Source organism: Leiobunum rupestre, chromosome 8 (assembly GCF_980474605.1).
Source record: "Leiobunum rupestre chromosome 8, qqLeiRupe1.1.hap1, whole genome shotgun sequence".
NCBI lineage: Eukaryota > Metazoa > Arthropoda > Arachnida > Opiliones > Sclerosomatidae > Leiobunum > Leiobunum rupestre.
This window is the reverse complement of record NC_143391.1, coordinates 44,591,871-44,616,470: the sequence shown is the minus strand read 5'-3', so window position 1 is coordinate 44,616,470 and position 24,600 is coordinate 44,591,871. Positions and strand designations below refer to the sequence as shown.

The 24,600-nt window shown below is 39.1% G+C and overlaps 2 protein-coding genes across 3 annotated transcripts in view; one reads left to right on the top strand and one right to left on the bottom strand.

Moving 5' to 3' along the window:
- The window catches only part of LOC149933487 (uncharacterized), a 35,844-nt gene that overhangs the window by 1,146 nt on the left and 10,098 nt on the right, over positions 1–24,600 (bottom strand). The window contains exons 2-4 of one of the 2 annotated variants that reach the window (XM_090156909.1): positions 4,238–4,305; positions 754–870; positions 169–225 (exon numbers count right to left, since the gene is read on the bottom strand). In XM_090156909.1, coding sequence (XP_090013035.1) covers positions 169–225; positions 754–870; positions 4,238–4,305 — 242 coding nt within the window. The remainder of the gene's footprint in view (positions 1–168; positions 226–753; positions 871–4,237; positions 4,306–24,600) is intronic. The other variant, XM_090156910.1, reaches the window with a different exon arrangement.
- On the top strand, positions 18,623–19,121 carry LOC149933488 (uncharacterized). The gene is made up of 2 exons (XM_090156453.1): positions 18,623–18,630; positions 18,692–19,121. Coding segments are annotated over exons 1-2 (432 nt in total). The 5' UTR covers positions 18,623–18,628.

Sequence of the window (24,600 nt, the reverse complement as noted above, 5' to 3'; positions counted from 1 at the left end):
ACGTGAAACGTAGCTAGAATTGCAACGTGAATCACTAAACGCGGTTTACGAGCCGATTGACCACGGGTTACTTAGATCACTATCTTAATGCGTGATTATTTTAGATAGGCTATTACGTAAGCAAAGCGATTTTGTACATACATTTCGAATATCTCCAATTTGACTTACAATTTGGTCAGTGAAATTCAATGAGCCTCCAACTTCAAAAAGGAAGCAGCTGCTCACCTGTTCAGAATTTAAAAAATTACACATTTATAAAATTTATTTCACATAAAACATAAAATTTGAGAGACATGTAACTCGTACCGTGGTTTTAAAATTGACCTTTCTCAAATGACAATTTGCTATCGACGGTACCTCTACATAGTGAGGTTTAGCTGTCTTATTTACCCGCTTTTAAACCCTAACATAAAGACGTTATTTCATCATAAACTTTTATTTTGAGTTCCACCAAATGGTATATTTCCTCGGTACTACTTTGCGCTTCATAAATTAGCTTTAACGGTAATCTCGATATTTAATCGTACATAATTTTGATTTTTCATATGAAACAGACAATTTGCGAGTACAACTTTTCATTTTTCTCAATCTGTAATCAGTTACTGCAATCTTTAACAAAATTTATTTGCTTATTTGTAAAATAAGTCTAAATATTTTCGGTGTTATTTGAGTAATTCATTAAGGAAACTACTCAGTGATTTCTTGAGTGGGTACATAAACCAACCACCTATCGCGTATCTAAAGTCTACTTACGTGAATTCTCTTCATTTTGTGTGTAACGTGGCAGACGGATTCGAAGTAGCTCCCGAGCGTGATCATTCCCACTTGCCAAGAAGAACGTTCCATGCAATCGTACAGGGCGTTAATCCACTGAAATAAATAATCACATTTTCATCTTAGAACCTATTTGCAACAATTACACTTGCTCATGATACAGAATTCCTTCAACCCATGAACGTAGAGTGCTAGTCGCAAAGAGGTGACTCTTAGCCTATGACGAAACGTTGAAGTGTTAATTTTCTTAACTTTTAGTGTACACTATTGGCTACACTAAGGGTATTCAGTGTATCGGAAAGTGTAGTCCAAATTTTCTCTTTTATTCTGGTGTAGCACACGCCACGAAAGCGAAAGGTGTAATTATAGCCAAGGAGTATTTTTTCTTTTGAGCTAATTTCTTTAAGAAATAGAGAAAACCACGAATATTGGTATAAAATGAAAGGAAACCACTTTATTAACCTTTTTGAATCTTTAGCAGCAAAGTCTTAGAGTATTAATACGTTAAAAATGCAACACACTCTCTGAAGCGGTGAAATACTCGTTTAGAAAGCCGCCATTTATCGTCCTAGAAACGCGTCAGTATCAATTTTCCCCTTTTTTCGAGAAGGGTGATCCACGGCCCAAAAAGTGTAGCACCTTTATTACACTTCACAAAAACACTGACCAATAGTTTCCGGTGTAAAACGTTTTGCGCTATACTTTGTGCTAAAAGTGTTATTTCGTGAAACACTAGCCAAAAGTGTACTTCTATTCGGACCAATAGTTTCCATTATTTGTAACCACCAATCACAGACTAAAGACTCTTATATGGATAAGCATTGTTTTCAATTAAAACCTTGGGAAAAAAGATCCCTATGGTTGCGGATTTCCAAGTTTATATGTGCATTTATTCTTTAGTTTTATAAGCATGGCATGTAAATGTTAACTGGGCCAATCGATAAGGAGGTACTCATCGTCAATGTCAAATCTGATTCGGTATGGGGTCACCCATTTAGAAGACATATTCGCTGTACTTGGTGTAATAGTTACTGCCAAAAAACCTCATTTAAAATTGAAGATACCCTTGGGAAACTTTGTAATTAGGCAAAGGAGGTTACTTAGTCGGGGAAGCAGCAAAATATAGGCCAGCTGCAAAGAAATTTCGGATATAATGAACAAATACGTCGTTAAAATTACACCTAGAACTGGTGCAATTTGAATTAATTTTACCAATTCAATTACTAGCCGGTTCGTTTGTCTTGGCGAAACCTCAAGGTTACCATGATAGTTTTTGCGGTAGCCATGGAGTGATTGTTAAGAGAAATAAGTAAGTGATGCAATATTACATCCTAAACCTAGAACTGGACCTAATTCCTTAAATTAAAGTTTAATTTAATTTTTTACGCTTGCCCAACGTGTTAGAGACGGGTCCCGGTACGTCACGAAAACGTCATTTACTGGGGGAGTTAGGGATATTTTTTTTTTAACCTAGGGCAATGTTCGAGTTAGAGAGCTTCACGTCGTATCTGATTACCAAATATTAATTAAAAGTAAGTCAGTCGATTTTTTACTTTTCTATTAATACATAATAATTAATACTATCATTTTTGTAGAAATCCCTCTCTTATAGCACGATGAAGATAAACTAATGCCCAGATTTTGACCTTGTTCGCTAAGCCTAGGTGAAAACAAATACAGTTTATAGTATTAATCTAGTCTATAAGAGTACCAGTGGCGTAACTAGGAACTCCCCCCCCCCGCGAAAAACCACTCGAGGCCCTTTTAAATAGTACCGATTTGAATCATAAACGTTTGGGGGCCCTTGGTTCTCTGCAGGGGCGCTATTTACGCCACAGAAGAGTACTGGAGCTGTGTGCTAACAATTTTTTATTTTCCTTGGTATTGTGATAATGAACTCAACAATTTCAAAGTATGTTAACCCTTTTATAAATCTATATACATATAAAACGTTTTCAATAACCATGATGTTGGTAATTTTAGCAGAAAGAAGTGCGATAAAGCTAAAGCTATAAACATTGCCAGTAGAAATTTGGACCAAACAGCTAAAGATAGTGGCACAGATTTTCTAAAAAAATTCTATTACTAAACATCACGCTCCAGTGTAAATTCAACTGCTACTACAAGCATATTCATTAAAAGCAAAGTTGAAGGTTCATTCCACTGCATTCTAAATATGACGTTGCTGTTAAATCAAGTACGCAAACTGTGTTAGATGAATCAGTTTTGTGGGGCTGTAAACCCGGAGTTAGCGGTTATTGTAAGCACGTTGGAGCTGTACTCTGGTATATTTTAGATTGCAAATGCCAAGATAAAGTCTTTGTACCTGATGACCAAGTGTGTACAGAAAAGATCCGAACATGGAGCGCAACAAAAACACAATGAAGTCTATCTAAAAAATCGTTCGACACTCTCCTGGAAAATCCTGCGATACTCTTAAAGAAAGAGTTATCTGTCGCTATAATTACGGTAGTGATTTAGAAATAAAAAAATTAAATTCAATGAAAAATAAGTACTTTGATTAACATTTTTAATCTATTCAGGCTTTATCATTTACCCTAGGATTACTAAGCCTTAGCTAAGTTTTGAATAAATTCAATTTTACACACCTTTAGAGCACAAAAATTTATGAAGAACCTAATTTGTATATAAAAATTTTGAATTTTGCCACTTAACACAATATTCGAAAAGTTAATCTAAAAGATTTCCCTTGTTTATTTCCATAAAAATATCATACAACATATTTTTAGTCTGTTTTATGTAATTCAATACTTTGTATACTATTTTATATTGTATAAAAATATCTATACTTTGATGCTCAAAATTAGCCCAAGTTGTGGCTTTTAGAGCAGTTTGTTTTGTGTAATTAATAAATAAATAAATTACTTCTCGTCTAGTCTACTATAACAGGCAAAAAATCGAAAAACCCCGCTAAGCCGCCTAAAAGGTTTTTTTAAGAATTTCATCAAATTTCGTCGAGTTTTAAAAATTTCCTGGCAAACGCGGCTTATGACGTCGTTCGTGACGCGTCGGGAACATGCTTTCCCTCACCCCATTTCCTTGCCCCCCGATTTTATAGAAATAACTATTTAGTTGTATTCCCGTTTGAAGCTTTCAAAACAGAAAATATAATCAATAGTTAATAAAATGCCAAGGTTTCTAAACATCGTTTTATCGGAAACCTTTAATATTATTATTATGGTATTATTTTCACGACTGGTATGATATCTTAAGTATTTCTCAACTTCAGCTCATGCTTATACATTTCAAAAGTAACTAGTAGTTAGGTGTACGTATCAAGTATATTCGAACAAGAAGGCTAGGTTAATAATAAGCCGAGTTCACACTATCACTTGAAACCATTTGTCATTGCGAGTTATGGTCAAAACTGGCATTTAAACCGACTTAAACTGGATTTCAATCTCTAGTGTAATTGGAGCTTTAGATTCGTTTTGTAGCTTACTTCAATGGGCCAATAACTGGCGACACAATTTCCAATTTTCTCAAACGTAACAGACTTGTGGATAGCATCTGAAAAATTATTAAAAAATATCACATTTTTGCTTTAGAAACTTATAACACCGTTCTAAAAACAAATGATGCGATAATTTATTAATTAGATAACAATGTTTTAAATTCCAAAATGAAATTGCTTAATGTCGAAAAAAATAAGTTAAGATAATGAGGCGGCACTTGTACATAAAATAATAAGATAGACGAAGTGAAAAACCACTTATTGTACAAGAAAAACATTTTTCAGACCTGAACAAGCCTTTGAATGGATCAGCGAAACTCAACGTCTGTTTTTAATAAAAAAAAATATTTTGTACAATAGGTGGATTTTTACTTAGTCCATCCTATTAGTTGGCAGATGTCTCCCGAAATCTCCGGGACTAAAGTTAAATTTACGCCATTGCCACTATGTGGTGCTTGTGCTCCGTAATATTGCATGATCATTGACATAGTGAGATCTCGACTTCTACCTCTATGATTATTGTAAATTGTTTTCGATTAAGTTACTGCGCCTTCTCGTATTTATCTTTTATCCAGTAATATGAGTAAGCTGAAGCCTAAGGGGGCCTGGGACGAGGTTTGACAAAGATTGAGGGGGAGGTCCTAATTAAGCTGAAGCCTAGGGTACGGGTGATATAGTTAATTCGCCACTGTTTTCAGCCGAAGGTAATACTTGCTGCGTTCAGTAAAACTCAACCAGTTTCTAAAAGGCATATTTTCATTCTGACCGTTGTTCAACGTGAAGTAGAAACTTGCTGGACGTTTTATTGGCCACTAGCTTTTAGCTAGTTGAGTAAATTGGGGTTAAGAAAACGGAAACAACATGCAAATTAAATTATTTTTAAATAGTAAAAAGGCATTTTTTAAATTACACACATTTAATAGTGCAAAATATCATATCTTTTAATATTAACATGTATTGGTTTTCTTTGATTAGTTTAAGATGTAATTATGATAAAGCGTTTTTGTAGACAATATTTTTAGTTTCTCCGCGCGGAGTATGTACGTACAGGTTATTTGCAGCTCCAACTCTTGAGCACGCCACATAAAGCTGACCATGGGAAAAGCATGGGTTTTCTAAATCAATTCCCGCTGTTTTAAGTGACTGTCCTTGCGCTTTATTAATTGTCATTGCGAAGCTAAGATTGATTGGAAATTGCAGGCGTTTAAAATCAAATCGCAAATCGGTTGGTATTATGGGTATGCGCGGAATGAATACGTCTTCGCCCATTGAATTTCCAGTCAATATCGTGGCCTCTATGACGTTAGGTGATTCAAAAATTCCGTTGGGTAATGAACGGCTTGATTCTCTGCCAGTACGGTGTCAATGGAGTGGTAAATAGTTGCTTCTCCGGGAATTTCTTTCAAAATAAGTGTGTTAACATGGAAAACACTGTCATTTCTTGACGCCAATATAGCTCTTTCACAAAGCCACTTGTGGGATTTATAATTCGTCTCTATTTCTGGGAAGACTTGTTTAGTTAAAATATTCAAAGCTTGCAAATTTTGGCAAAAATTCGAAGGTAGTTTGATGTTTTCGCTTTGAGGATCGATTGGCACAGTTCCGTTACCAATTTCCAAAAGGAAGTTTGCGAAGAGTTCTGCAAATTTGTCTCCGTGCAATGAAACTCTCAGGTTGGTGGTTAGGGTTGTTTTCTTTACGTGTTTCCAGAGGGGTGAAGCTTTGAAGCAAGCATTTAGTTCGTCAGCTGGTGTACCCCTTTGAATGATAGGTAGGGTCTGCCTAAAGTCTCAGGCCAATACAACTACGACACCACCCATAATTCTTTCGTCACCTCTAAAATCTTTAAGCGATCGATCTAGTGCTTCCAGCGCTGCCTTATGAGCCATTGTACACTCGTCCCAAATAATAATATGACATTCTTGGAGAACCCTGGCTTTACCAGTGCCTTTACTGATGTTGCATGTTGGATTTTCAGCATAGGCTAAGTTTAAAGAAAGTGCAAACGTAGAGTGGGCAGTCCGACCACCAGATAGAAGAGTTGAAGCAATTCCCGAGGATGCTACCGCCAGAGCAATTTGTTTTTCTTTCCTAATTTTAGCTAATAGTAAATTTATAAGGAAGGTTTTTCCTGTACCACCAGGAGCATCGAGAAAAAAAAGGCAACCAGTTTCTGATGAAACTGCATCTAATACCATTCTAAAGGCAGCTACTTGACATTCGACCAGTCGTGGTTCATTTTCGTCAATGAATTGTTTTAACTCATCGGTGTTGTAGTTGGTTTCGCGCAAAATATCTCTGCATTCAGTGAATATTTCGTCCCTCTGCGGTAATGGAAGACCTAAATTTTGCAAATTTTTTCCGACCATACTTCGAACTTTATCCTCCAATAAAATTAAAACTTGGTTAAACATTCCTGCTGTGAAATCTCTCTCCATTTTGTTATTTATCCTCGTCCTTATTAGAATGTCCAAGCTCTCTTTATGCGCCTCCCACAGTCCTATTGGATTGGAGAGTGCACAAAATGCCAGGAGAACGGCAAACAGATTCCTTAATTTGAAAGGCGAATCCGTCGATGCGGCTTCTCTCATCGTAGCATCCCATTGGGCGTCATTTTCTAAAATACCTCTAAGTTGGCATGCTTCGCGATAAGTGGTTTCTTTCCGTAGTCATCAACGGTCTTAAGAGCTTTAAATTATGTCGGACCTTTTATAGTGTGTAATAAGAGTCTTAAGTAGAAGCATTCGCCGTTAGTAGGGTGTACTGTATATACACGACCAAGTGCATCAGTTGCATATATGCCAGGATGATCAGTAACGGGTACACCCTGCACTCTACGTTTGAAGTTTTTAGAGCTGATATTCCAGGTATAATATCTCGGTATCTCGCAGTAAAAAAGCGTTTTTGCAAAATCATATCGCTGACATAGCTTGAAAAAAGCAGTCAGAGTTGTATTTGGAGGATCTTGAGCTCGATCTTGGGCGTTGGCTTCTGTGAAATAGACCCTTTGACCATTTTCCAAATGGACACTCAAGTGAGTCACTGTTGGGTAACGGTCGTGTATGGGGAAACCCAAAATCCGCCATACAGCTTCGTTCGAACTAATGTAACGGCCCATTTGATACTGTTTGACTTCATCAATTGGTTGACCAGTAGTTTCTAAGCCAAATACCGCTTACTGAATTGCAAAATTCGACATTTATATATGCACAAAATATGCGCGACAATAAAGAGCAATAGGGAACAACCCATTTGTTGTCAATCTCAACTTCTTGACCTCGCATTTTAATAATGGTTGATAACCCCCTGTTCGGTTGTACACATCGTAATTTTGTATAGTACATCTACCTATATTCGTTTTCAAATGTTTATATAGCGCACGCGCGCGTGAAAGTGAGTTTTTGGTTGCTGTTAAAAAAGGTGTTATTTTTCGCGTGTAAAAATAAATTAACGGCCAGTTCTGTTTTGAAATAAGAGGAAAAAGGTTTACCGGTTTTTATGTCGGAAAAGTTCGCGTCTTTTATTTCGCTGTTCACGACATTTTTTGGTCCGTCGAGCCGGATACATTCGTCAACTTGATTATGTTCCTCAACTAATCATCGAATCGGCTATCTTTCCGTGAGAGACAGTGAAAATTAGCGTGGATTCTCCGTTGGAAACCGTTTAAACCATCGATCATATCCCGATCGTAAACGAATCAACATAAGTCATCATGGATGTACTGGTGAGAAGAAGAGCAGCTATCAAGGGACAGATCACCAGGATTGAAAATGCGGTGGGTCAAACAGCAACGAATCTATCTGACGTTGGCTTGAAGCTGTATGTAGACAAGGTGGAAAAACTATCGAAAGACTTGGATGAGGTTCACGATGCCGTAGTTGCAAATATCGATCCCGACGACGACGACTTCGCGGATCACGAAGATGAATACAACCCTCTAGTCGCTCGACTCGAAGATCTGACAATCCTACTCGTCACTGAATCAAATGAAAGAGCAGCAAACATTCCAGTGAGACAAGTCAGACCAGCTAGTGATGTACGTTTACCTAAGCTGGAACTTCCATCATTCAGCGGTGGTTACGTCGATTGGCTTCCATTTCATGATCTCTTCACGGCCACCGTACACAACAACGAATCGCTCACCGGAGCTCAGAAGTTTCAGTATTTGAAGTCATCATTACGAAACGAAGCAGCGCTCCTAGTTCAATCTATTCCGGTAACTGACGCTAATTATCTGGAAGCTTGGGATATCTTAAACAATCGGTTCAACAATACCCGGGAAATCATCGATGCACACGTAAAACGTCTCTTCAGTCAAACTAACGTCATCCAAGAATCTTCAACCGCTTTACGAACGCTCATCGATACCACCGCCGAATGCATAAGGGCGCTCAAGGTTCTCAAAGAACCAGTACAACATTGGGACTCCATACTACTTCATCTTGTAAAGGAAAAACTGGATTCAGAATCTCGCCGACAATGGGAACTTTCCCTGAGGGGGACCGAAAGACCAACTTTCGAGGATCTCGTTACATTTCTTGAACAACGGGCCAGAGCCTTAGCAGCAGCTCCGCCTACAACTACTGCAATCAAGTCGAAGCCTCCATTACATCAGAGACCGAGTACAAAGGCTCATCATGGTGCTCTGAGCGAGACGTGTCACTTTTGCAACGAAACACACTCTGTATACAAATGTACCAATTTTCTGAATGCATCTTCGGACGAGCGTTGGAACATGGTCAAGAGGAGTGCCATGTGTTTCAATTGCTTACGAACCGGTCATCAAAGCAATGACTGCAAATCTGGTCATTGTAGGAAATGCAACGCACGACATAACACACTTCTACATCAAGAGAAGGAATTAACGAAGACGAAGGCAACCTCCGGTGTAGTTTCATGCCCATCTCGTGAAATAATTGGATCAACCCAAGTTATCTTGGCAACCGCAATGGTCCAAGTCAAGGGACTTGACGAGCAACTTTATCCAGCCCGAGCGCTTCTGGACTCGGGTTCTCAAGCCAGTTTCATCACGGAACAATTCACGAGGAAACTAAGATTGAAGCGAACACGTTTCAACGTCTCAGTTGACGGAATTGGAGCAACCGGAATGAACACCTCTCAAGGCAGTGTCATGGTGAATATTCAGTCAAATATCATTAACACGTCGGAGGTCATCGTCGAGGCAATCGTCCTGAAAAAGGTCACGGATTATTTACCTAACAGTCCGTTCGATCCTGGAAATTGTCTACACTTGAAAGGCTTAACACTTGTTGATCCAACTTTTCATAGCCCTGGACAAGTGGATATTTTACTAGGTGCTGACGTGTATCTAGAGCTCTTACAAGATGGCATTTGCAAGGGGAAAGAAGGTCTTCCAGGTGCCTTTAATACTCTTTTTGGATGGGCAGTTTCCGGTCCATTGCTGATGGCCGGAAGAAGTTCGAAAATAAAGGTCCACCATTGTACATTGGAAGCAGATTTGAAACATCTTTGGGAGCTAGAAGACATCCAGCCTCGAAGAATACTATCTCCAACAGAAATTCAATGTGAAAAGAACTTTGAAGAATCACATACACGTGACTCTACAGGAAGATTCACTGTACGATTACCAAAGATAAACGATGCACCAAAACTTGGAGATTCTAAACAAATGGCAATCCGTCGATTCTCTCACTTAGAACGACGTCTACGTGTTAACCCGAATCTCTATGAGGAGTACCGCAAGTTCATGGGGGAATACATTGCCCTTGGACATATGGAACTCATTCCCTCGAATGAAATAAAAATCGAAACCAATCCATCTTACTACGTGCCTCATCATGCGGTATTCAAAGAAGACAGTACCACCACGAGAGTTCGTGTGGTGTTCGACGCCTCTGTGCCAAATCTACAACTGGAGTTTCCCTAAACGATCATCTGCTAGTGGGGCCAAAACTTCAAGATGATTTGGTCAACCTCCTTATTCGCTTTCGTCAACATCGCATTGTAATGAAAGCAGACCTTGCCAAAATGTTTCGTCAAATTAGAGTACATCCAGACGACTCCGATCTTCAAAGAATTGTTTGGCGAAACAACTCACACGAACCCTTGCTCGAATACCGTTTGCTAACGGTTACATATGGAACCGCATCAGCGCCATACCTAGCAACTAAAGTCTTGAAGCAACTCGGCCATGACGTGAAAGAGACACTTCCGTTGGCATCTTCTGCTTTACAAAATGACTTCTACATGGACGATCTAATGACAGGAGACGAAACGATTGAGAACGTTTTAAGACTTCAGTCAGAAATCATTCAAGCTACATCTCAAGCAGGATTTGAAATAAGGAAATGGGCGTCGAATGAAGCTGCATTATTGGATACACTACCAGCCAACATGAAGGATTTACAAAAGCCACTATGCATCGAGAACGACGAATCAGTCAAGACTCTCGGCCTATATTGGACTCCTTCGGCTGATAATTTCTCGTTTATGGTTACTTCTCCAGCGTCAAGAAGTTCAATCACTAAACGTACGATTCTTTCGGATACCGCAAGGATATTCGATCCTCTGGGACTGTTGGCACCAGTAACCGTTCGAGCGAAACTGATGTTACAGGAAATGTGGCAGCTAAAGTTGAATTGGGATGAGCAACTTCCCCAACCACTTGAAGCTAAATGGAGGTCGTTTCGAACCGATTTACCAGAAATTGAAAACATTACGGTTCAACGGCACATTTCGCAAGCTAATGCTACAGAGCATGGATTTTGTGACGCATCGGAGAAAGCGTACGCAGCTGCCGTATACCTGAAGACGGTGAATAACAACGGACAAATCAAAATACAACTGATCGCTGCGAAAACAAGAGTCGCTCCGCTCAAACAAATCACACTTCCGAGACTGGAATTATCTGGTGCATTACTTTTGGCTTCTCTGATTCAACTGATCAGGGAGTCATTGAGATTGGATATAGCTGATGTTTATTGCTGGTCGGACTCAACAATCGTCCTAGCTTGGTTGAAAGCTCCACCGCAACGTTGGAAAACGTTCGTAGCCAATCGAGTGTCAGAAATCCACGAGAAACTACCGAGAGCGCAATGGCATCACATTTCAGGAGACAGCAACCCTGCAGATTGCGCTTCTCGAGGAATATCCGCTAGCGAACTGGGAAATCATGGTCTCTGGTGGCATGGACCGCAGTGCCTTATTTTCGCCGCAACAACGCAAGAACTACATGAACTCTCAGAGCCAAATGAATGTTTATCCGAGGAAAGACGAATTATTTCGTTAGTAACACATCATCAAATGGATTTCACGCTCCTTTCCAAATTTTCAGCGCTTAAAAAACTCATTCATATCACCGCCTACATTCTACGTTTTGTCTTCAATTCGCGAAATGCGGCAGAATTGAGGATTACTGGACCTTTATCGAAGGAAGAGAACGAAAAGGCGCTATCCCATTGGATTCGGGTCGTCCAAAGCAACAGTTTTAACGAAGAGATAGCTTGCCTTAAACAAAACAAGGAATTACCACGGAAAAGTAAAATCCTTTCGATGCGTCCGTACATCGATCAAGATGGGATTATTAGAGTTGGTGGCAGACTTTGCCACTCCAACTTACCATACGAACAAAGGCATCCGGCACTGTTACCGAGACAGAGCAAATTAACAGAACTTCTAATACAACACGAGCACGAGAAACATTTTCACGGAGGTGCTCAACTACTAACTTCTGTCTTACAGAAACGTTATTGGATCGTCGGTCTTCGTGATGCCATACGTTTCCATATCAGAAGATGTGTTTCATGTGTACGACAGCAGGCAGTCACTGTAAAGCAACTTATGGGCGATTTACCACCAGCGAGAGTAAATCCTGCTCGGCCATTTTTGAAGTGTGGAGTCGACTACGCAGGACCATTTACCCTTAAACTAATGAAGGGACGAAGTCACTTCAGGTTTAAGGGATACATTGCCGTCTTCGCTTGCTTTACCACAAGATCAATTCATCTTGAACTTGTCAGTGACATGACCACCGAAGCATTTCTGGCAGCATTGAAACGCTTTGTTGCTCGACGAGGAAAATGCGCCGACATTTACAGCGACTGTGGAACCAACTTTACAGGAGCCGATCGAGAGATGAAAACATTCATCAAATTCATAGTCTCTACAAACAACAACGATCAACTATCACGATGGCTCGCAGACGAAGGAATTAATTGGCACTTCAACCCGCCTGCAGCGCCACATTTTGGAGGCCTCTGGGAAGCCGGGGTGAAGTCCGTCAAGTATCATCTGAAACGAGTTCTTGGCACCATGGTTCTAAACTTTGAAGAAATGCAAACGCTTCTTTGCCAAATCGAAGCTTGCTTAAATTCACGTCCTTTAACGGCGTTAAGCTCGGATCCAAACGACTTCAATGCGTTGACACCTGGACATTTCCTAATCGGAGATGCACTCACCGCAATACCGAACCCGATCTCACTTCTGAAAACGTCAACCGCCTGTCACGTTGGCAATTGGGCCAACAAGTACTGCAGCACTTTTGGAACCGTTGGCGAAATGAATTCCTCTCTCGCCTTCTACAACGTCCAAAGTGGACTACACCAAAACCGAATCTACGAGTCGGCGACTTGGTCTTGCTCAAAGATGAAGATTTACCTCCAACCAAGTGGAGAATGGCAAGAATCACTGAACTTCATCCAGGACAAGACAATCAAGTTCGCGTCGTAACTGTCAGAACCTCTGACAAATCACTGAAAAGACCCGTAGTTAAATTATGCCAGTTACCACTAGACTGATTTTAATTGTATTCAAACTGTTTACTAAGGGTTATTTATGTATGCAAATGTAACTTTTCGGACTTTTACTATCTCATTTGAAATTCGTTATTTCAAGGCGGGCGGAATGTTCGGTTGTAGTGAGTTTTTGGTTGCTGTTAAAAAAGGTGTTATTTTGCGCGTGTAAAAATAAATTAACGGCCAGTTCTGTTTTGAAATAAGATTAAAAAGGTTTACCGGTTTTTATGTCGGAAAAGTTAGCGTCTTTTATTTCGCTGTTCACGACACCCGGAGGCCGAATAATTCTAGTAGCGCCGAAGGACGTCATTTGGAAACTCGAGTTATATTTTCTGAGATCCGTGAGAAACTTTTTTGATTGCGCGGTATCGGCAGTGAGAAGAGATTTTAGTGGTTCTGGCGGCTCAAGTAAAGTAGGTAGGCTAATCTTACCCGATGAACAACACATGCCAGGAGTTTCGCTTTTCCATTTAGCAGCGCTGCAGAAATTAGAAATTATGGGCATATCTCCTATAGAGAGCAATGTGATATCCTCATAACGTTCATCCGCTTGATATTTGAAAGCAGCTCCTTTCAGGCAGATCCATGTTTTAGATCTTGAGATTGAAGTTCTATCTTGTTGAAATTGTAGCCGTAGTCGTCGTTCGGAAGACGTTTCTCGTGATCTCGAAGTTTGCGCTCTTTGTTTTTCCTTATCACGGCGGGATTGTGTTATACTGAGCGATCTCGAAACAGCTGTCCTTTGACGTTGCTCAGCTAAACGTATTTCCGTTTGCAAAGGAGTTTCACGTGACCGTAAAGACCTAACACGTTCGAGTCTTAATTCTCTTATTTCGTCACTTTCGTTGTCCCTTTTTCTTTTAGCGTCCGTAGCCAAGGATGTATTTCTACCCAAATAAGCCTTTCTTTTAGGTGGCATGACTATGAATTAAATGAGGGGTCAAAGTAATGGCTATATGAATTAAATGAGGGGTCAAAGTAATGGCTCTATGAATTAAATGAGGGGTCGAAGTAATGGCTATATGAATTAAATGAGGGGTCAAAGTAATGGCTATATGAATTAAATGAGGGGTCAAAGTAATGGCTATATGAATTAAATGAGGGGTCAAAGTAATGGCTATATGAATTAAATGAGGGGTCAAAGTAATGGCTATATGAATTAAATGAGGGGTCAAAGTAATGGCTATATGAATTAAATGAGGGGTCAAAGTAATGGCTATATGAATTAAAACATAATAAAAGAAACAGAAAAGTTACCATTTGTCCAACGAAAACCAAAGAGCGAGTAACAAACGCAGCCGAAAGAACTCTGTGGCCCGGGCAAAGGTGTCTGCGTAACACAGATAGAGAGGAAGGGGGGAGGAGGGGGCGAGAAAAGAGAACGAACGCATGCGAAAAGGGTCGAAGGTCGTGGCATGCAGCAGCTAAATGAGGCAATTAGAGCCAGAGGTCCCGTGTCGAGGAATGGGGGGGGGGACGCAAGCGAATAGGGTCGAAGGTCGTGCCACGCAGCAAATAAGTGAGGCAAACAGTGAGAGAGAAACTCCCGTGTCTCTTTCTTGACAGCGCCTGAATGCCAGCGTCTCTTGACAGCGGGAGGTCAGGGGTTTCGTTCTTGCGGTCACCGGTTATGGTTTTCGTGGTCAAAAACTACGAATGTTAGCAATATCAAGACGCCCCTATAACCTGACGGCAGAGGCCACAATGCCACAGGCCAAATTTCGTGCGAATCGGACAATTACCTTGGGCGTGAATAGAAGGTAACAAACCAATATATATATATATATATATATATATATATACAAACATCAGATTTTATTTATATAGATAGATAGATAGATAGATAGATAGATAGATAGATTGCCAATTTTGTGAAATGGCGCCTACCTCGTGTGCGAAAATAGCATAACGAACTAAATGCTGAAAAATGGTGACTGTTTTAACGTGTCTAATGTTTTGAGTCATTTGCTTATTTAGAAAAACGGTGTAGAATCTGACTTCCTATATGCGGATATATATAAGTTATGTTGCCCTAAAAATTATACGCGCCACATCGAAAATGTTACTCAAATGTCATTTCAAGCTTATAGTATCGTAAAAATAGGTTTTGATACGAAATAAACTCAAACATAGCTCGACATTTGTTACTTATATTTTGGGGCTATCTCTCGCGTGGTAAGGCCTCCACATTAATTCATTTACGAGTTACTAGGGTTCTACCTATCTGATTGCCTATGTAGCAAAGGTTTAACGGCTTAATACATTGGCTATGATACGCAATAAGGCCTGGAAACTCACAAGACAAAGGCAAAATAAGACAATTCTGAAAAAATATACTTCAGTTTTATTTACAAGCCCTGTGGAACCATTTGAAGCGTATTAAATATTCCATTTTACATAATTACCTAATTTACCGCGCCATTTTGAAAAATGGATGCGAATGGTTTAAAATTTAATTTTACACTATAGTTAAACTTCACATATTTCCACGAACTTGGTCTTTTTATCATATCATATTTAATTAAATCATATCATATCAAGAATGAAATTAGGTACCCAAGAACGTTGGACCGTATAGCTTTACCCTCTGGTACCACCCTCGCATACTATCGTTAACTTAAAGAAAAATAAACCTTCTCTAACCTTTGGTTAGCTTAAAATAATTAATGACAATATTTATATCCCACATGATTCTGAAATAGGTAAATTGCATAGCCACTCAATGAAGTTAGTTATAGACGGTCACTTCATAGATCTGGTAAATGCTAATAGTTGTGGTAGGTACAGATGACGTAGAGATTAGCTTAATTATAACAACGATAAATCAACTCTCTCCTTTAAAGTTAGCCTTTTTTGTTTGGGTTAACTAATAACGAGCTGCAGATCATTCACTTTTCTTCCGTATTAATTACCAAACACGCGTCGTTAATCTGATATTAACCGGACATTAAAATTAAAATTATTATTATTATTTCAGAATTAAAAAAGTATTTAAACATGTGGTTTTATCTTAAGGTCTTCGTCCAGTTTATTATACGATGAAGAATCATAACCCAACCTACATTTTAAGCCCTATTACTTGTCGATTGGATAAGTAGAACCCAAATAGCGAGTAATGAAATTAATGTGGTTCACCATTTTCCAAAATGGTGGGAATATAAAAAATGGATAAACATTGGAGGCCACATCACGTGAAAGAGCGCCCAAGTATCTATACAGTAACAAATATACCTCCATGTTTGAGTTTGAATAGTTTCAAAATCTATTTTTACGATACTATAAGCTTGAAATGACATCTGGGTAACATTTTCGATTTGCGTTGCGTGGCGTTCTATATGGGCATGTGATTTTTAGGGAAACATAGGTAAAATATATATCAGCAGTCGTAAAATCGGATTCTACGCAAAAATGACGGTATCTGAGTTATTGACTAAAACAAAATTGACATGTTCCCCTATGACAAAATCAGCAAAAAAATTTTAAGGGGGGTTATGATAAACATATTTCCGCTGAAATAAGCTTGTAATAATTTATTTCCGGGTCGAAACCTAATTTCACTCAGCTCAAAGGCTTAACTTAAATTCCTAGGGCAAGTAAAAATAATTTATATAAAATACTAGCTGGGGTATCCAGTATTTCCCGTGGAAATATGCCTATTTGTATAAACAAGGAAAAAGCGCCATGCAGTGACGAAACTCCGACACATTCAACACGAAAATAGAACGCTGCAATAACTGTCTCCACGCATGGCAGCGTACCCAATAAAACCAACTGCTTAGTGACAATATTAACCAATTATACGTTGATTACATAATAATTTGCTTTTTATTATACGGCCTAGTGTTGTTTTGCCGACCGTAACCGTCGAAAGTCACATTCATGGTAAAATGAGATAGTATACCGAATGTGGTCAACCTAAGTTGAAAACTGTAGATTCCTATAGCGGACAAACATATATACATATATACAAGAACTCATCTTTATATATTAGAGAAGATAAGCCTTTCTTGTTTTAATGCATCGCTTTCGTCACGAGATACGTGCTGCCGTGCAAAGCACAAAAGCATTAACGACCAAAACCAAAATATGGGGAAAACCCGCGAAATTCAAACTTTCTTTGCCTTAAGATACCGCAACTTACTTCTTTCAAGTTTATATAGTAGACTTGGATTTTTCAACTCAAACTATATTCTGGTACTAAACAATTTACAGGCCAAACGATATTTCAAAAATATCATTAAAACCATGTCTTAAAACGTGAAAAAAAATGCGTTTTGATTTGACTTTTAAAGAAAATAAACACATTAATGCGTTTTTGTTTTGAAAATAATGCAAGAACCTAAAATAATGCGTTTTGCAACAAGTCATTTCTCTAAGAACAAAAATTTTAAATTCGAAAATTAGTTCAAAATTGAATTTAACATATAAAATAAGGAGAAATAAAACCAAAATCTGTAAATAGAAAATTTGGTCGTTAATGCTTTTGTGCTTTGCACGGCAGCGTAGGAGTTCAGTTCAGTTTGGTAGGTTAGATCTCTATAAAAAGGGCAACTCGTCAAATTTAAATTCATGGCTTGTTCAACTTGTTAAAATATACCACGCGCTCATTAATATTTTAGCATAAAACGCTCGAGTAGTGTAAAAGTGAGAGTTTAGAGCCACGGGGTGCAAAATTCCCACAGGGTTATAACGGGGTGCCAATATTTTCCATAGGGTTAGCACGGGGTGCCGGTATCTCCCTCGAAACCGCATCGGCTCGATGTGGCCAGATTTGCCGGCATCGAGAATACGAGAGAGACCGATGAAAACGTGAAGTGAGAATCGAAGCCGGTCAGAGTCTTGTTGACGGGGTGTAATATCGTTCGAGGAGGAAGCTGGTTTCTTGACGAGGTAGGGGAGAGAGACCCGGAAGAGAGTGAGGTCTCGGATTTCAACCGCACCAGAAAGGAGCGGCTTGTTTATACGCGCGTTTCCTCGGTACGGGGTGGGAGTTTACGCGGGGATTAACGAAATACCCAATAGGGTATGGCATGGGGTATAATTCATGAACAAAGTACGAGTCAGCATCGAGAATACGAGAGCGTTCGTCGAAAACGCGAAGGGACCATCGGAGCCAGCCGGAGATTTATTGACGGGGCGTAATAAGGAAGCGGAATAGAGGTCCGCGATAAAACGAGGTCAAGCTTTTCATCCGCACCAGAAAGAAGCGGTTTGTTTATACACGTGTTTAGTCGGTACGGGGCATGAATCTACGGTGAGGGTAGCGATATTACGACGATTGTATATTTGCGGGGATTTGAACGGAGAGCAACGTCTAAGGTTAACCAGGTGGAAAGAAGCCGATTGTTTTCCAGCGTGTTTAGTCTGCAAATAGAATTCTTACAGATGCGAAACGTCAATTGAAATGAACGGAGAGTAAATTAGATGTTGATACGCCAAGGATTGAAATTACTCTTTTTGTAAAGTATATGAAACCAAGTAAAAAGCGCACGGATGAGTACTATATAAAGGGACTCAGTTTCCTTAAAATTACATCCCGAATTTGGAATCTTGTCTTTCACGTTTTAGAAGCGGCGCTCACCAGTCATACGAGTAGTAACCCAAAATGTGAGTTTTATCACGTATTAATTATTCGCGAATCATTTTTAATTTGTATTGTCAATTCTAGGTCGGAGAATAACTCTTGCATTCTCGAAGTCAACTTTCTGAGAGCCAACAACGAATATGTTCTCAAAGAATTGGCATTCTTGGTGGTTGAAACTGGAGAGAGTGGGGTGTACGCCTTTATGCCGCCTTTTCCGTATCACGAGCTAAACGTGAAAGACAAAAGACTTTGTTCGTGGATCTCGACGAATATTTGCGGGATGCAGTGGGACGAGGGTGAATACGAAATAAACGAATTGGATGGAATCATCACCTACATCACATCTAAAGCGTCGACCTTCTTCACGGAAGGTCTGGAGAAAACATCGTTCCTCTCGAATCGTTTCGTTAAGAAGATCATTAACGTTGAGGACATTGAATGCCCAAAATTTAAAAATTTTGCAGATTTGGGTCCAAGGGTCTGCAAATACCATTTTCAATTGTGCATTATTTAAAGCGCATCAGATAAATTTATGGAAAAAATATAAATAAAATATTTTGGTCTTAACCATATCTGATTTTTTTTCTTTTTACCTCTCTCATATACATTTACTTGAATCAAACATTGGGAAGTGGAATGGTGGAAGCAACATCGGGGATTTTGGGTGGAATTCCGCCCGGATGAAGCGTGTGCAGTTATTGACGTGCACCTATGTTACCACCCGAACATAGCCAACATAAGACGGGCTCTCGGAGGATTAAACCAACTAATCGGGGTATGTTTATTTTCGTTTATTACGTATAAAACGTGTATTTATTACAATTATTTTAAGATCGAAAAACTGGATTTAACAATATCGGCGGAAGAAGACTCCATCGCTTCGCTCCTCATTTTCGGAATGAACAACGAGCCGAATCCTTCAACGCCAGAAATCCCGACCACACTATCATTGATCCCTGCCACATCTTCATCGGCATGTTCTATAACCGGAAACTCATCATCATCTCTATCGTCTCTACCATCAATAGCGTCAACTTCTTCTACCCCCGAAGTTCCTTCGACTCTTCTCGCATCTGCTTCATTTTCCACACAGAAGCGGAAGAAAAGAAGCGCTCCATCAGAGAAGCAGATTAAAAAAAAACAAAAAAATTGACTTTAACGATGATTTGGAAAAATTATTGGCTTTAGAACAAATTGTTCAACAAACCCTCGGTGAGGAATTTGTAATGTGAAAATAAATAAATATTAAGAGAAAATACCAAAGTTTAATTTTTACGTACTTATAATTAGGAATTATATTTAATTTTGGTTGGGAATTAATAAGATATTATTTTTTTAATCCTTGTAAATTCTAAAGAGCGCATCAGATATAATTTTCCAAAGATTCTTTATCACATTGAAAACATTCTAGCGAGGTAGAGGCGACCCCCGTTATAATAACAAAGTAGTGATGTACTTTCATTGAAAGAATTATCCCACGTCCCAAGCGCTAAGACCGAAAAAAACCCTGCTCTTCCCCAACTGGCGAAGGACCCTACTATTATAACCTAAACAACGCGAAGCGAATGTTTAGGGGTGCAAAGTGTATAAAAGCTCGAATCGGAGCTGATGACATTGTCAGTTGCGAGTAGCGACTAGTGAGTCAAAATGTTTTCGTGCACCATATGTGTTAGAGAATTTGCGACAAAGTTTACTTTGAATCGACATAAACGAGAACAACACGGTAATAGGAAATACGTTTGTTTGCTTTGTGGTAACAGTTTCGCGCGCAAATACGGATTGCAACGTCATTCGCGAATTCACGCGAGTGGTTCAGATTCATCGACACCCGATTCATCGCGTAAAGAAGCCATCCTCCCATTTCAGCAGCCAGTTTCACCGACACCCGCACAGCCATGGCAAAATAATCCTCTACCACTTCAAAAACCGATGGAAATAGACGACGCCGAGGATAACTTTCTCGAAAACGTCGAAGAACTTTCCGTTATCGAGGACGCCATCATTAGCTCGCGTTATACCCCGAAAACCACTCAAACGGACCCAGAGGTATTAATCACTTCTATATGTTCACCCTTATTTAAATACTTGAAAAATCGCTTATCTAAGAAACGGGGTATAAAATGGAGCGTATTTATTCGCGCGAAGTACGTGCGTAAACTCAACGACGTCGAGGAATTTGAAGCGTTACCGTATTTCCGTAGCAAGACTCAAACTTCCCTCATGCCGGACGTAATACCAGTTCAAATAGACTCTTGCATAAAGCAAGTTGCGGAAGCAATGGGGGAATTCCAAGACATGGGTAGTGGATGGACCATTGATCGGATTTTGTTTTTCCAAGTGGATATTATAACGTATCTTCCACTCGTAGGTGGTACCTATATAGAGCTACCCTCGGAGCTTTGTAAAGGTAAAGGTCTTCTAAATATTAAAACTAAAGACCAGAAGTGTTTCTTATGGTGCATTCTAGCAAAACTACATCCTACAAATTGACATCGACGCCGAAAGGAACAATACCAAAAATTTGAAAGTGAAATAGACTATAGTGACATTTCATTCCCTTTTCAATTAAACGTTTTAAAACTTACAAAATTTGAATTTAAAAACAATCTATCAATCAACGTTTTTGGTTATGATAACGAAGTTTTCCCGCTTCGAAACAGTGAAAACAAAGTGCCGGAAGATCGACAAATAGACCTTCTATATCTCGTGTCAGGAAAAAACCAGCACTTTTGTCTTATTAGCGACCTTAGTCGCTTGTTGAGTCACTTCACAAACCATAACGGAAAAATTTACGTATGTCGTTATTGCTTACACCGCTACTCTGGTGTAAGCGCCGAAAGTAATCATAGAGAGCACGTAAAAAACTGTAATGTCCACGGTCCACAGCTTGTGAAAATGCCCCACAAAGAACCCATTTTAAAATTCAATAAAATTGACTGGCTACGAAAGGTAAAAAAGAAATCTTATTACAAATTTTCACTTTTTAATATTCTTCTTAAATTTAGGTACCTTACGTCATATACGCGGATTTTGAATCTATCATTGATAAAATCCATACATGTTTACCCGATTCTTCACTGTCATCAACAACCAAACTTTCCGAACATGTAGCGTGTGGTTTCAGCTATGTTATTGTAGGACCCGATGGTATTTATATTTTGTACTGTTTTTAAAAAATATCTTCGCTACAAAGAATATTCAATTTATAGGAAAACCGCATCCGCCCGTGACTTATAGAGGAACTGACGCTACTGATGTTTTTCTTGAAAGTTTGTTGATGGAACGGGAGTACATCACCGAATTATTAAAGAAAAACGTTCCGATGGTTTTGACACCAGTCGAAGAAGAATCGGTTCGCAACGCCATTCATTGTTACGTGTGTGGAGATCTTCTCACGCAGAGCGATCCGGGAGTTAGAGACCATTGTCATTATTCCGGTATATTACACTTTTATCGGTGGTTTTTATTATCAGAAAGCTAACGTCTAATTACAATTTTTAGGGCGTTTTCGCGGAGTGGCCCACAATTCGTGTAATTTAAAGCTAAGAGTTGGAAAGTTTACACCCGTCGTCATGCACAATTTATCACGGTACGTAATTTATTTTCCTTTCTACTATCGACGAAATTATAACTAAATTATATTTATTTTCAAATTGTAGATACGACGCCAATCTTATTATGCAGAGGATTGGGTTGATGAAGGAACATAAAATTTCCTGCATTCCATCAACCACCGAAACTTATATAAGTTTCACTATAGGTCGTCTCCGTTTCATCGATTCACTTCGTTTCATGCCAGCTTCCCTCGAAACTCTAATTAATAACTTAGCTATGGGGGGGTCGGATAAATTTCCTATTTTAAACTCTTTCTATCCTTCGCATCAAGTCCCGTATTTACTTAAAAAATTAACCTATCCTTACGACTACATGAGCAGCGTGGCAAAGTTTGAGGAGACACTTCCTCCCAGAGAAGCATTTTTCAACTCTCTCACTGACGAACACATATCAGATGAAAGTTACGAATCAGTCCGACAAGTGTGGAATACTTTCAACGTAAAAAATCTAGGTATTTCGCCAGAATTCTTTAATGGAAAGAAATAATGTTACTAACGAAAATTTTCTTGACAGGTGAACTACACGATTTGTACGTTCAAGCGGATACCCTCCAGCTCGCTGACGTCTTCGAAAGTTTCCGCGCCATGTGTGTAGCATACTATGGCCTGGATTGCGCGCACGCGTACACCGGACCAGGATTCGCCTGGGAATCTGCGCTTCACATGACCAAATTGAAGTTGGAGTTACTCCTCGATATTGACATGCACTTATTTATTGAGCGCGGTATTCGAGGAGGGGTTTCGATGATTAGCCACAGATTCGCCAAGGCGAATAATAAATACATACCCGAAACTTACGACCCCGAGCAGCCGAGTAATTTTATAATGTACTTCGACATGAACAATTTGTACGGGTCGTCGATGGTCGGCTACCTACCCACTAGTAAGTTCGCTTGGGTACCTGTAAAAGACCTCCTCGATTACACTAATTTACACGTGCTTACTTTATCGGACGAGTCATCCTATGGTTTCATTTTGGAGGTTGATTTAGAGTATCCTGCTGAATTGCATCAAGAACACAATTGCTACCCCCTTGCGCCCGAATCTCGCGCCATAACCACCGATTTATTTTCTTCATATTATAAACTGATGCTTAAACAATTGAACCTTTCCACAAAAGACACTCTTTCTAAGCTTGTACCTAATCTATTCAACAAGCAACGTTACGTAGTTCACTATCGTAATTTAAAATACTACGTTTCGAAGGGGATGAAACTTACTAAAGTTCACAGGATACTCTCGTTTGACCAAAGTCCTTGGTTTCGTTCCTTCATCGAGTTCAATACGGAGAAAAGAAAACTTGCCAAAAACAACTTTGAACGGGAATTTTTCAAGTTGCTCAATAATAGCACTTTGTGCATATTAAATATAAATTTAAATAATAATCAATACTAATCTCATTTTCTCTAATACTAGGTAAGACCATGGAAAATCTCCGTAATCGTATAGACTTTCATCTCGTGCAAACACCTGAGCGGGCCATCAAGAAAGCGTCTTCTCCGGCATTTGAAAAGTTCACTATTTTCCACAACGAACTCGTAGGCATTCAAATGAAGAGGAAGTCGCTTACTTTGAATAGACCTATTTATACCGGCTTCTCCATTTTGGATCTATCCAAACTTTCCATGTATGAGTTTCATTACGAGTACATGCGGAAGAATTTCGGGGGTAAAGCGCGACTCCTTTACACAGATACTGACAGCCTCACGTATGACATACAATCCGAGGATGTCTACGCGGACTTACAGAAGTCCTCCCACCTCTTCGATTTCTAAGGATATCCTGTTAATCATCCTCTTCACAATGAATCAAATAAAAAAGTGATTGGGAAGATGAAATACGAGATGGAAGGAGTTCCGATTCACGAGTTTTGCGGTTTACGCCCGAAAATGTATAGTATCCTTTCGGAGAAGGGGGAGAAAAAAACCGCGAAGGGTGTTTGCAAGAGAGTCGTCAAAAAAAGTATCCGCCACTCGAGCTACCGCAATTGTCTTTTTCGGAATCAAATTACGAGCAACTGTATGATGCGAATTGTGAGTCAGAGACATCAACTCTTTACCATTTCCCAAAACAAAATGTCTCTAAATCCTTGTGATAATAAAAGATACATTTTGGGTAACGGTATTCAAACTCTATCCTATGGACATCACTGGATCGACAAGATAAAAAAGGTGTGACTGAATTCGTAAAATACGTATATAACTAATAGAACATTATGTATATGACTAAAAGAGCATTATGTATATAACTAAAAGAACATTATGTATATGACTAAAAGAATATTTAGAGTATTTTGATTCATTTTCACAAATATTATTCTAAAAATGTTAAATATTTTCAACTGGAAATGATCTGTGAATTTACTTTAACAAAAAAGTT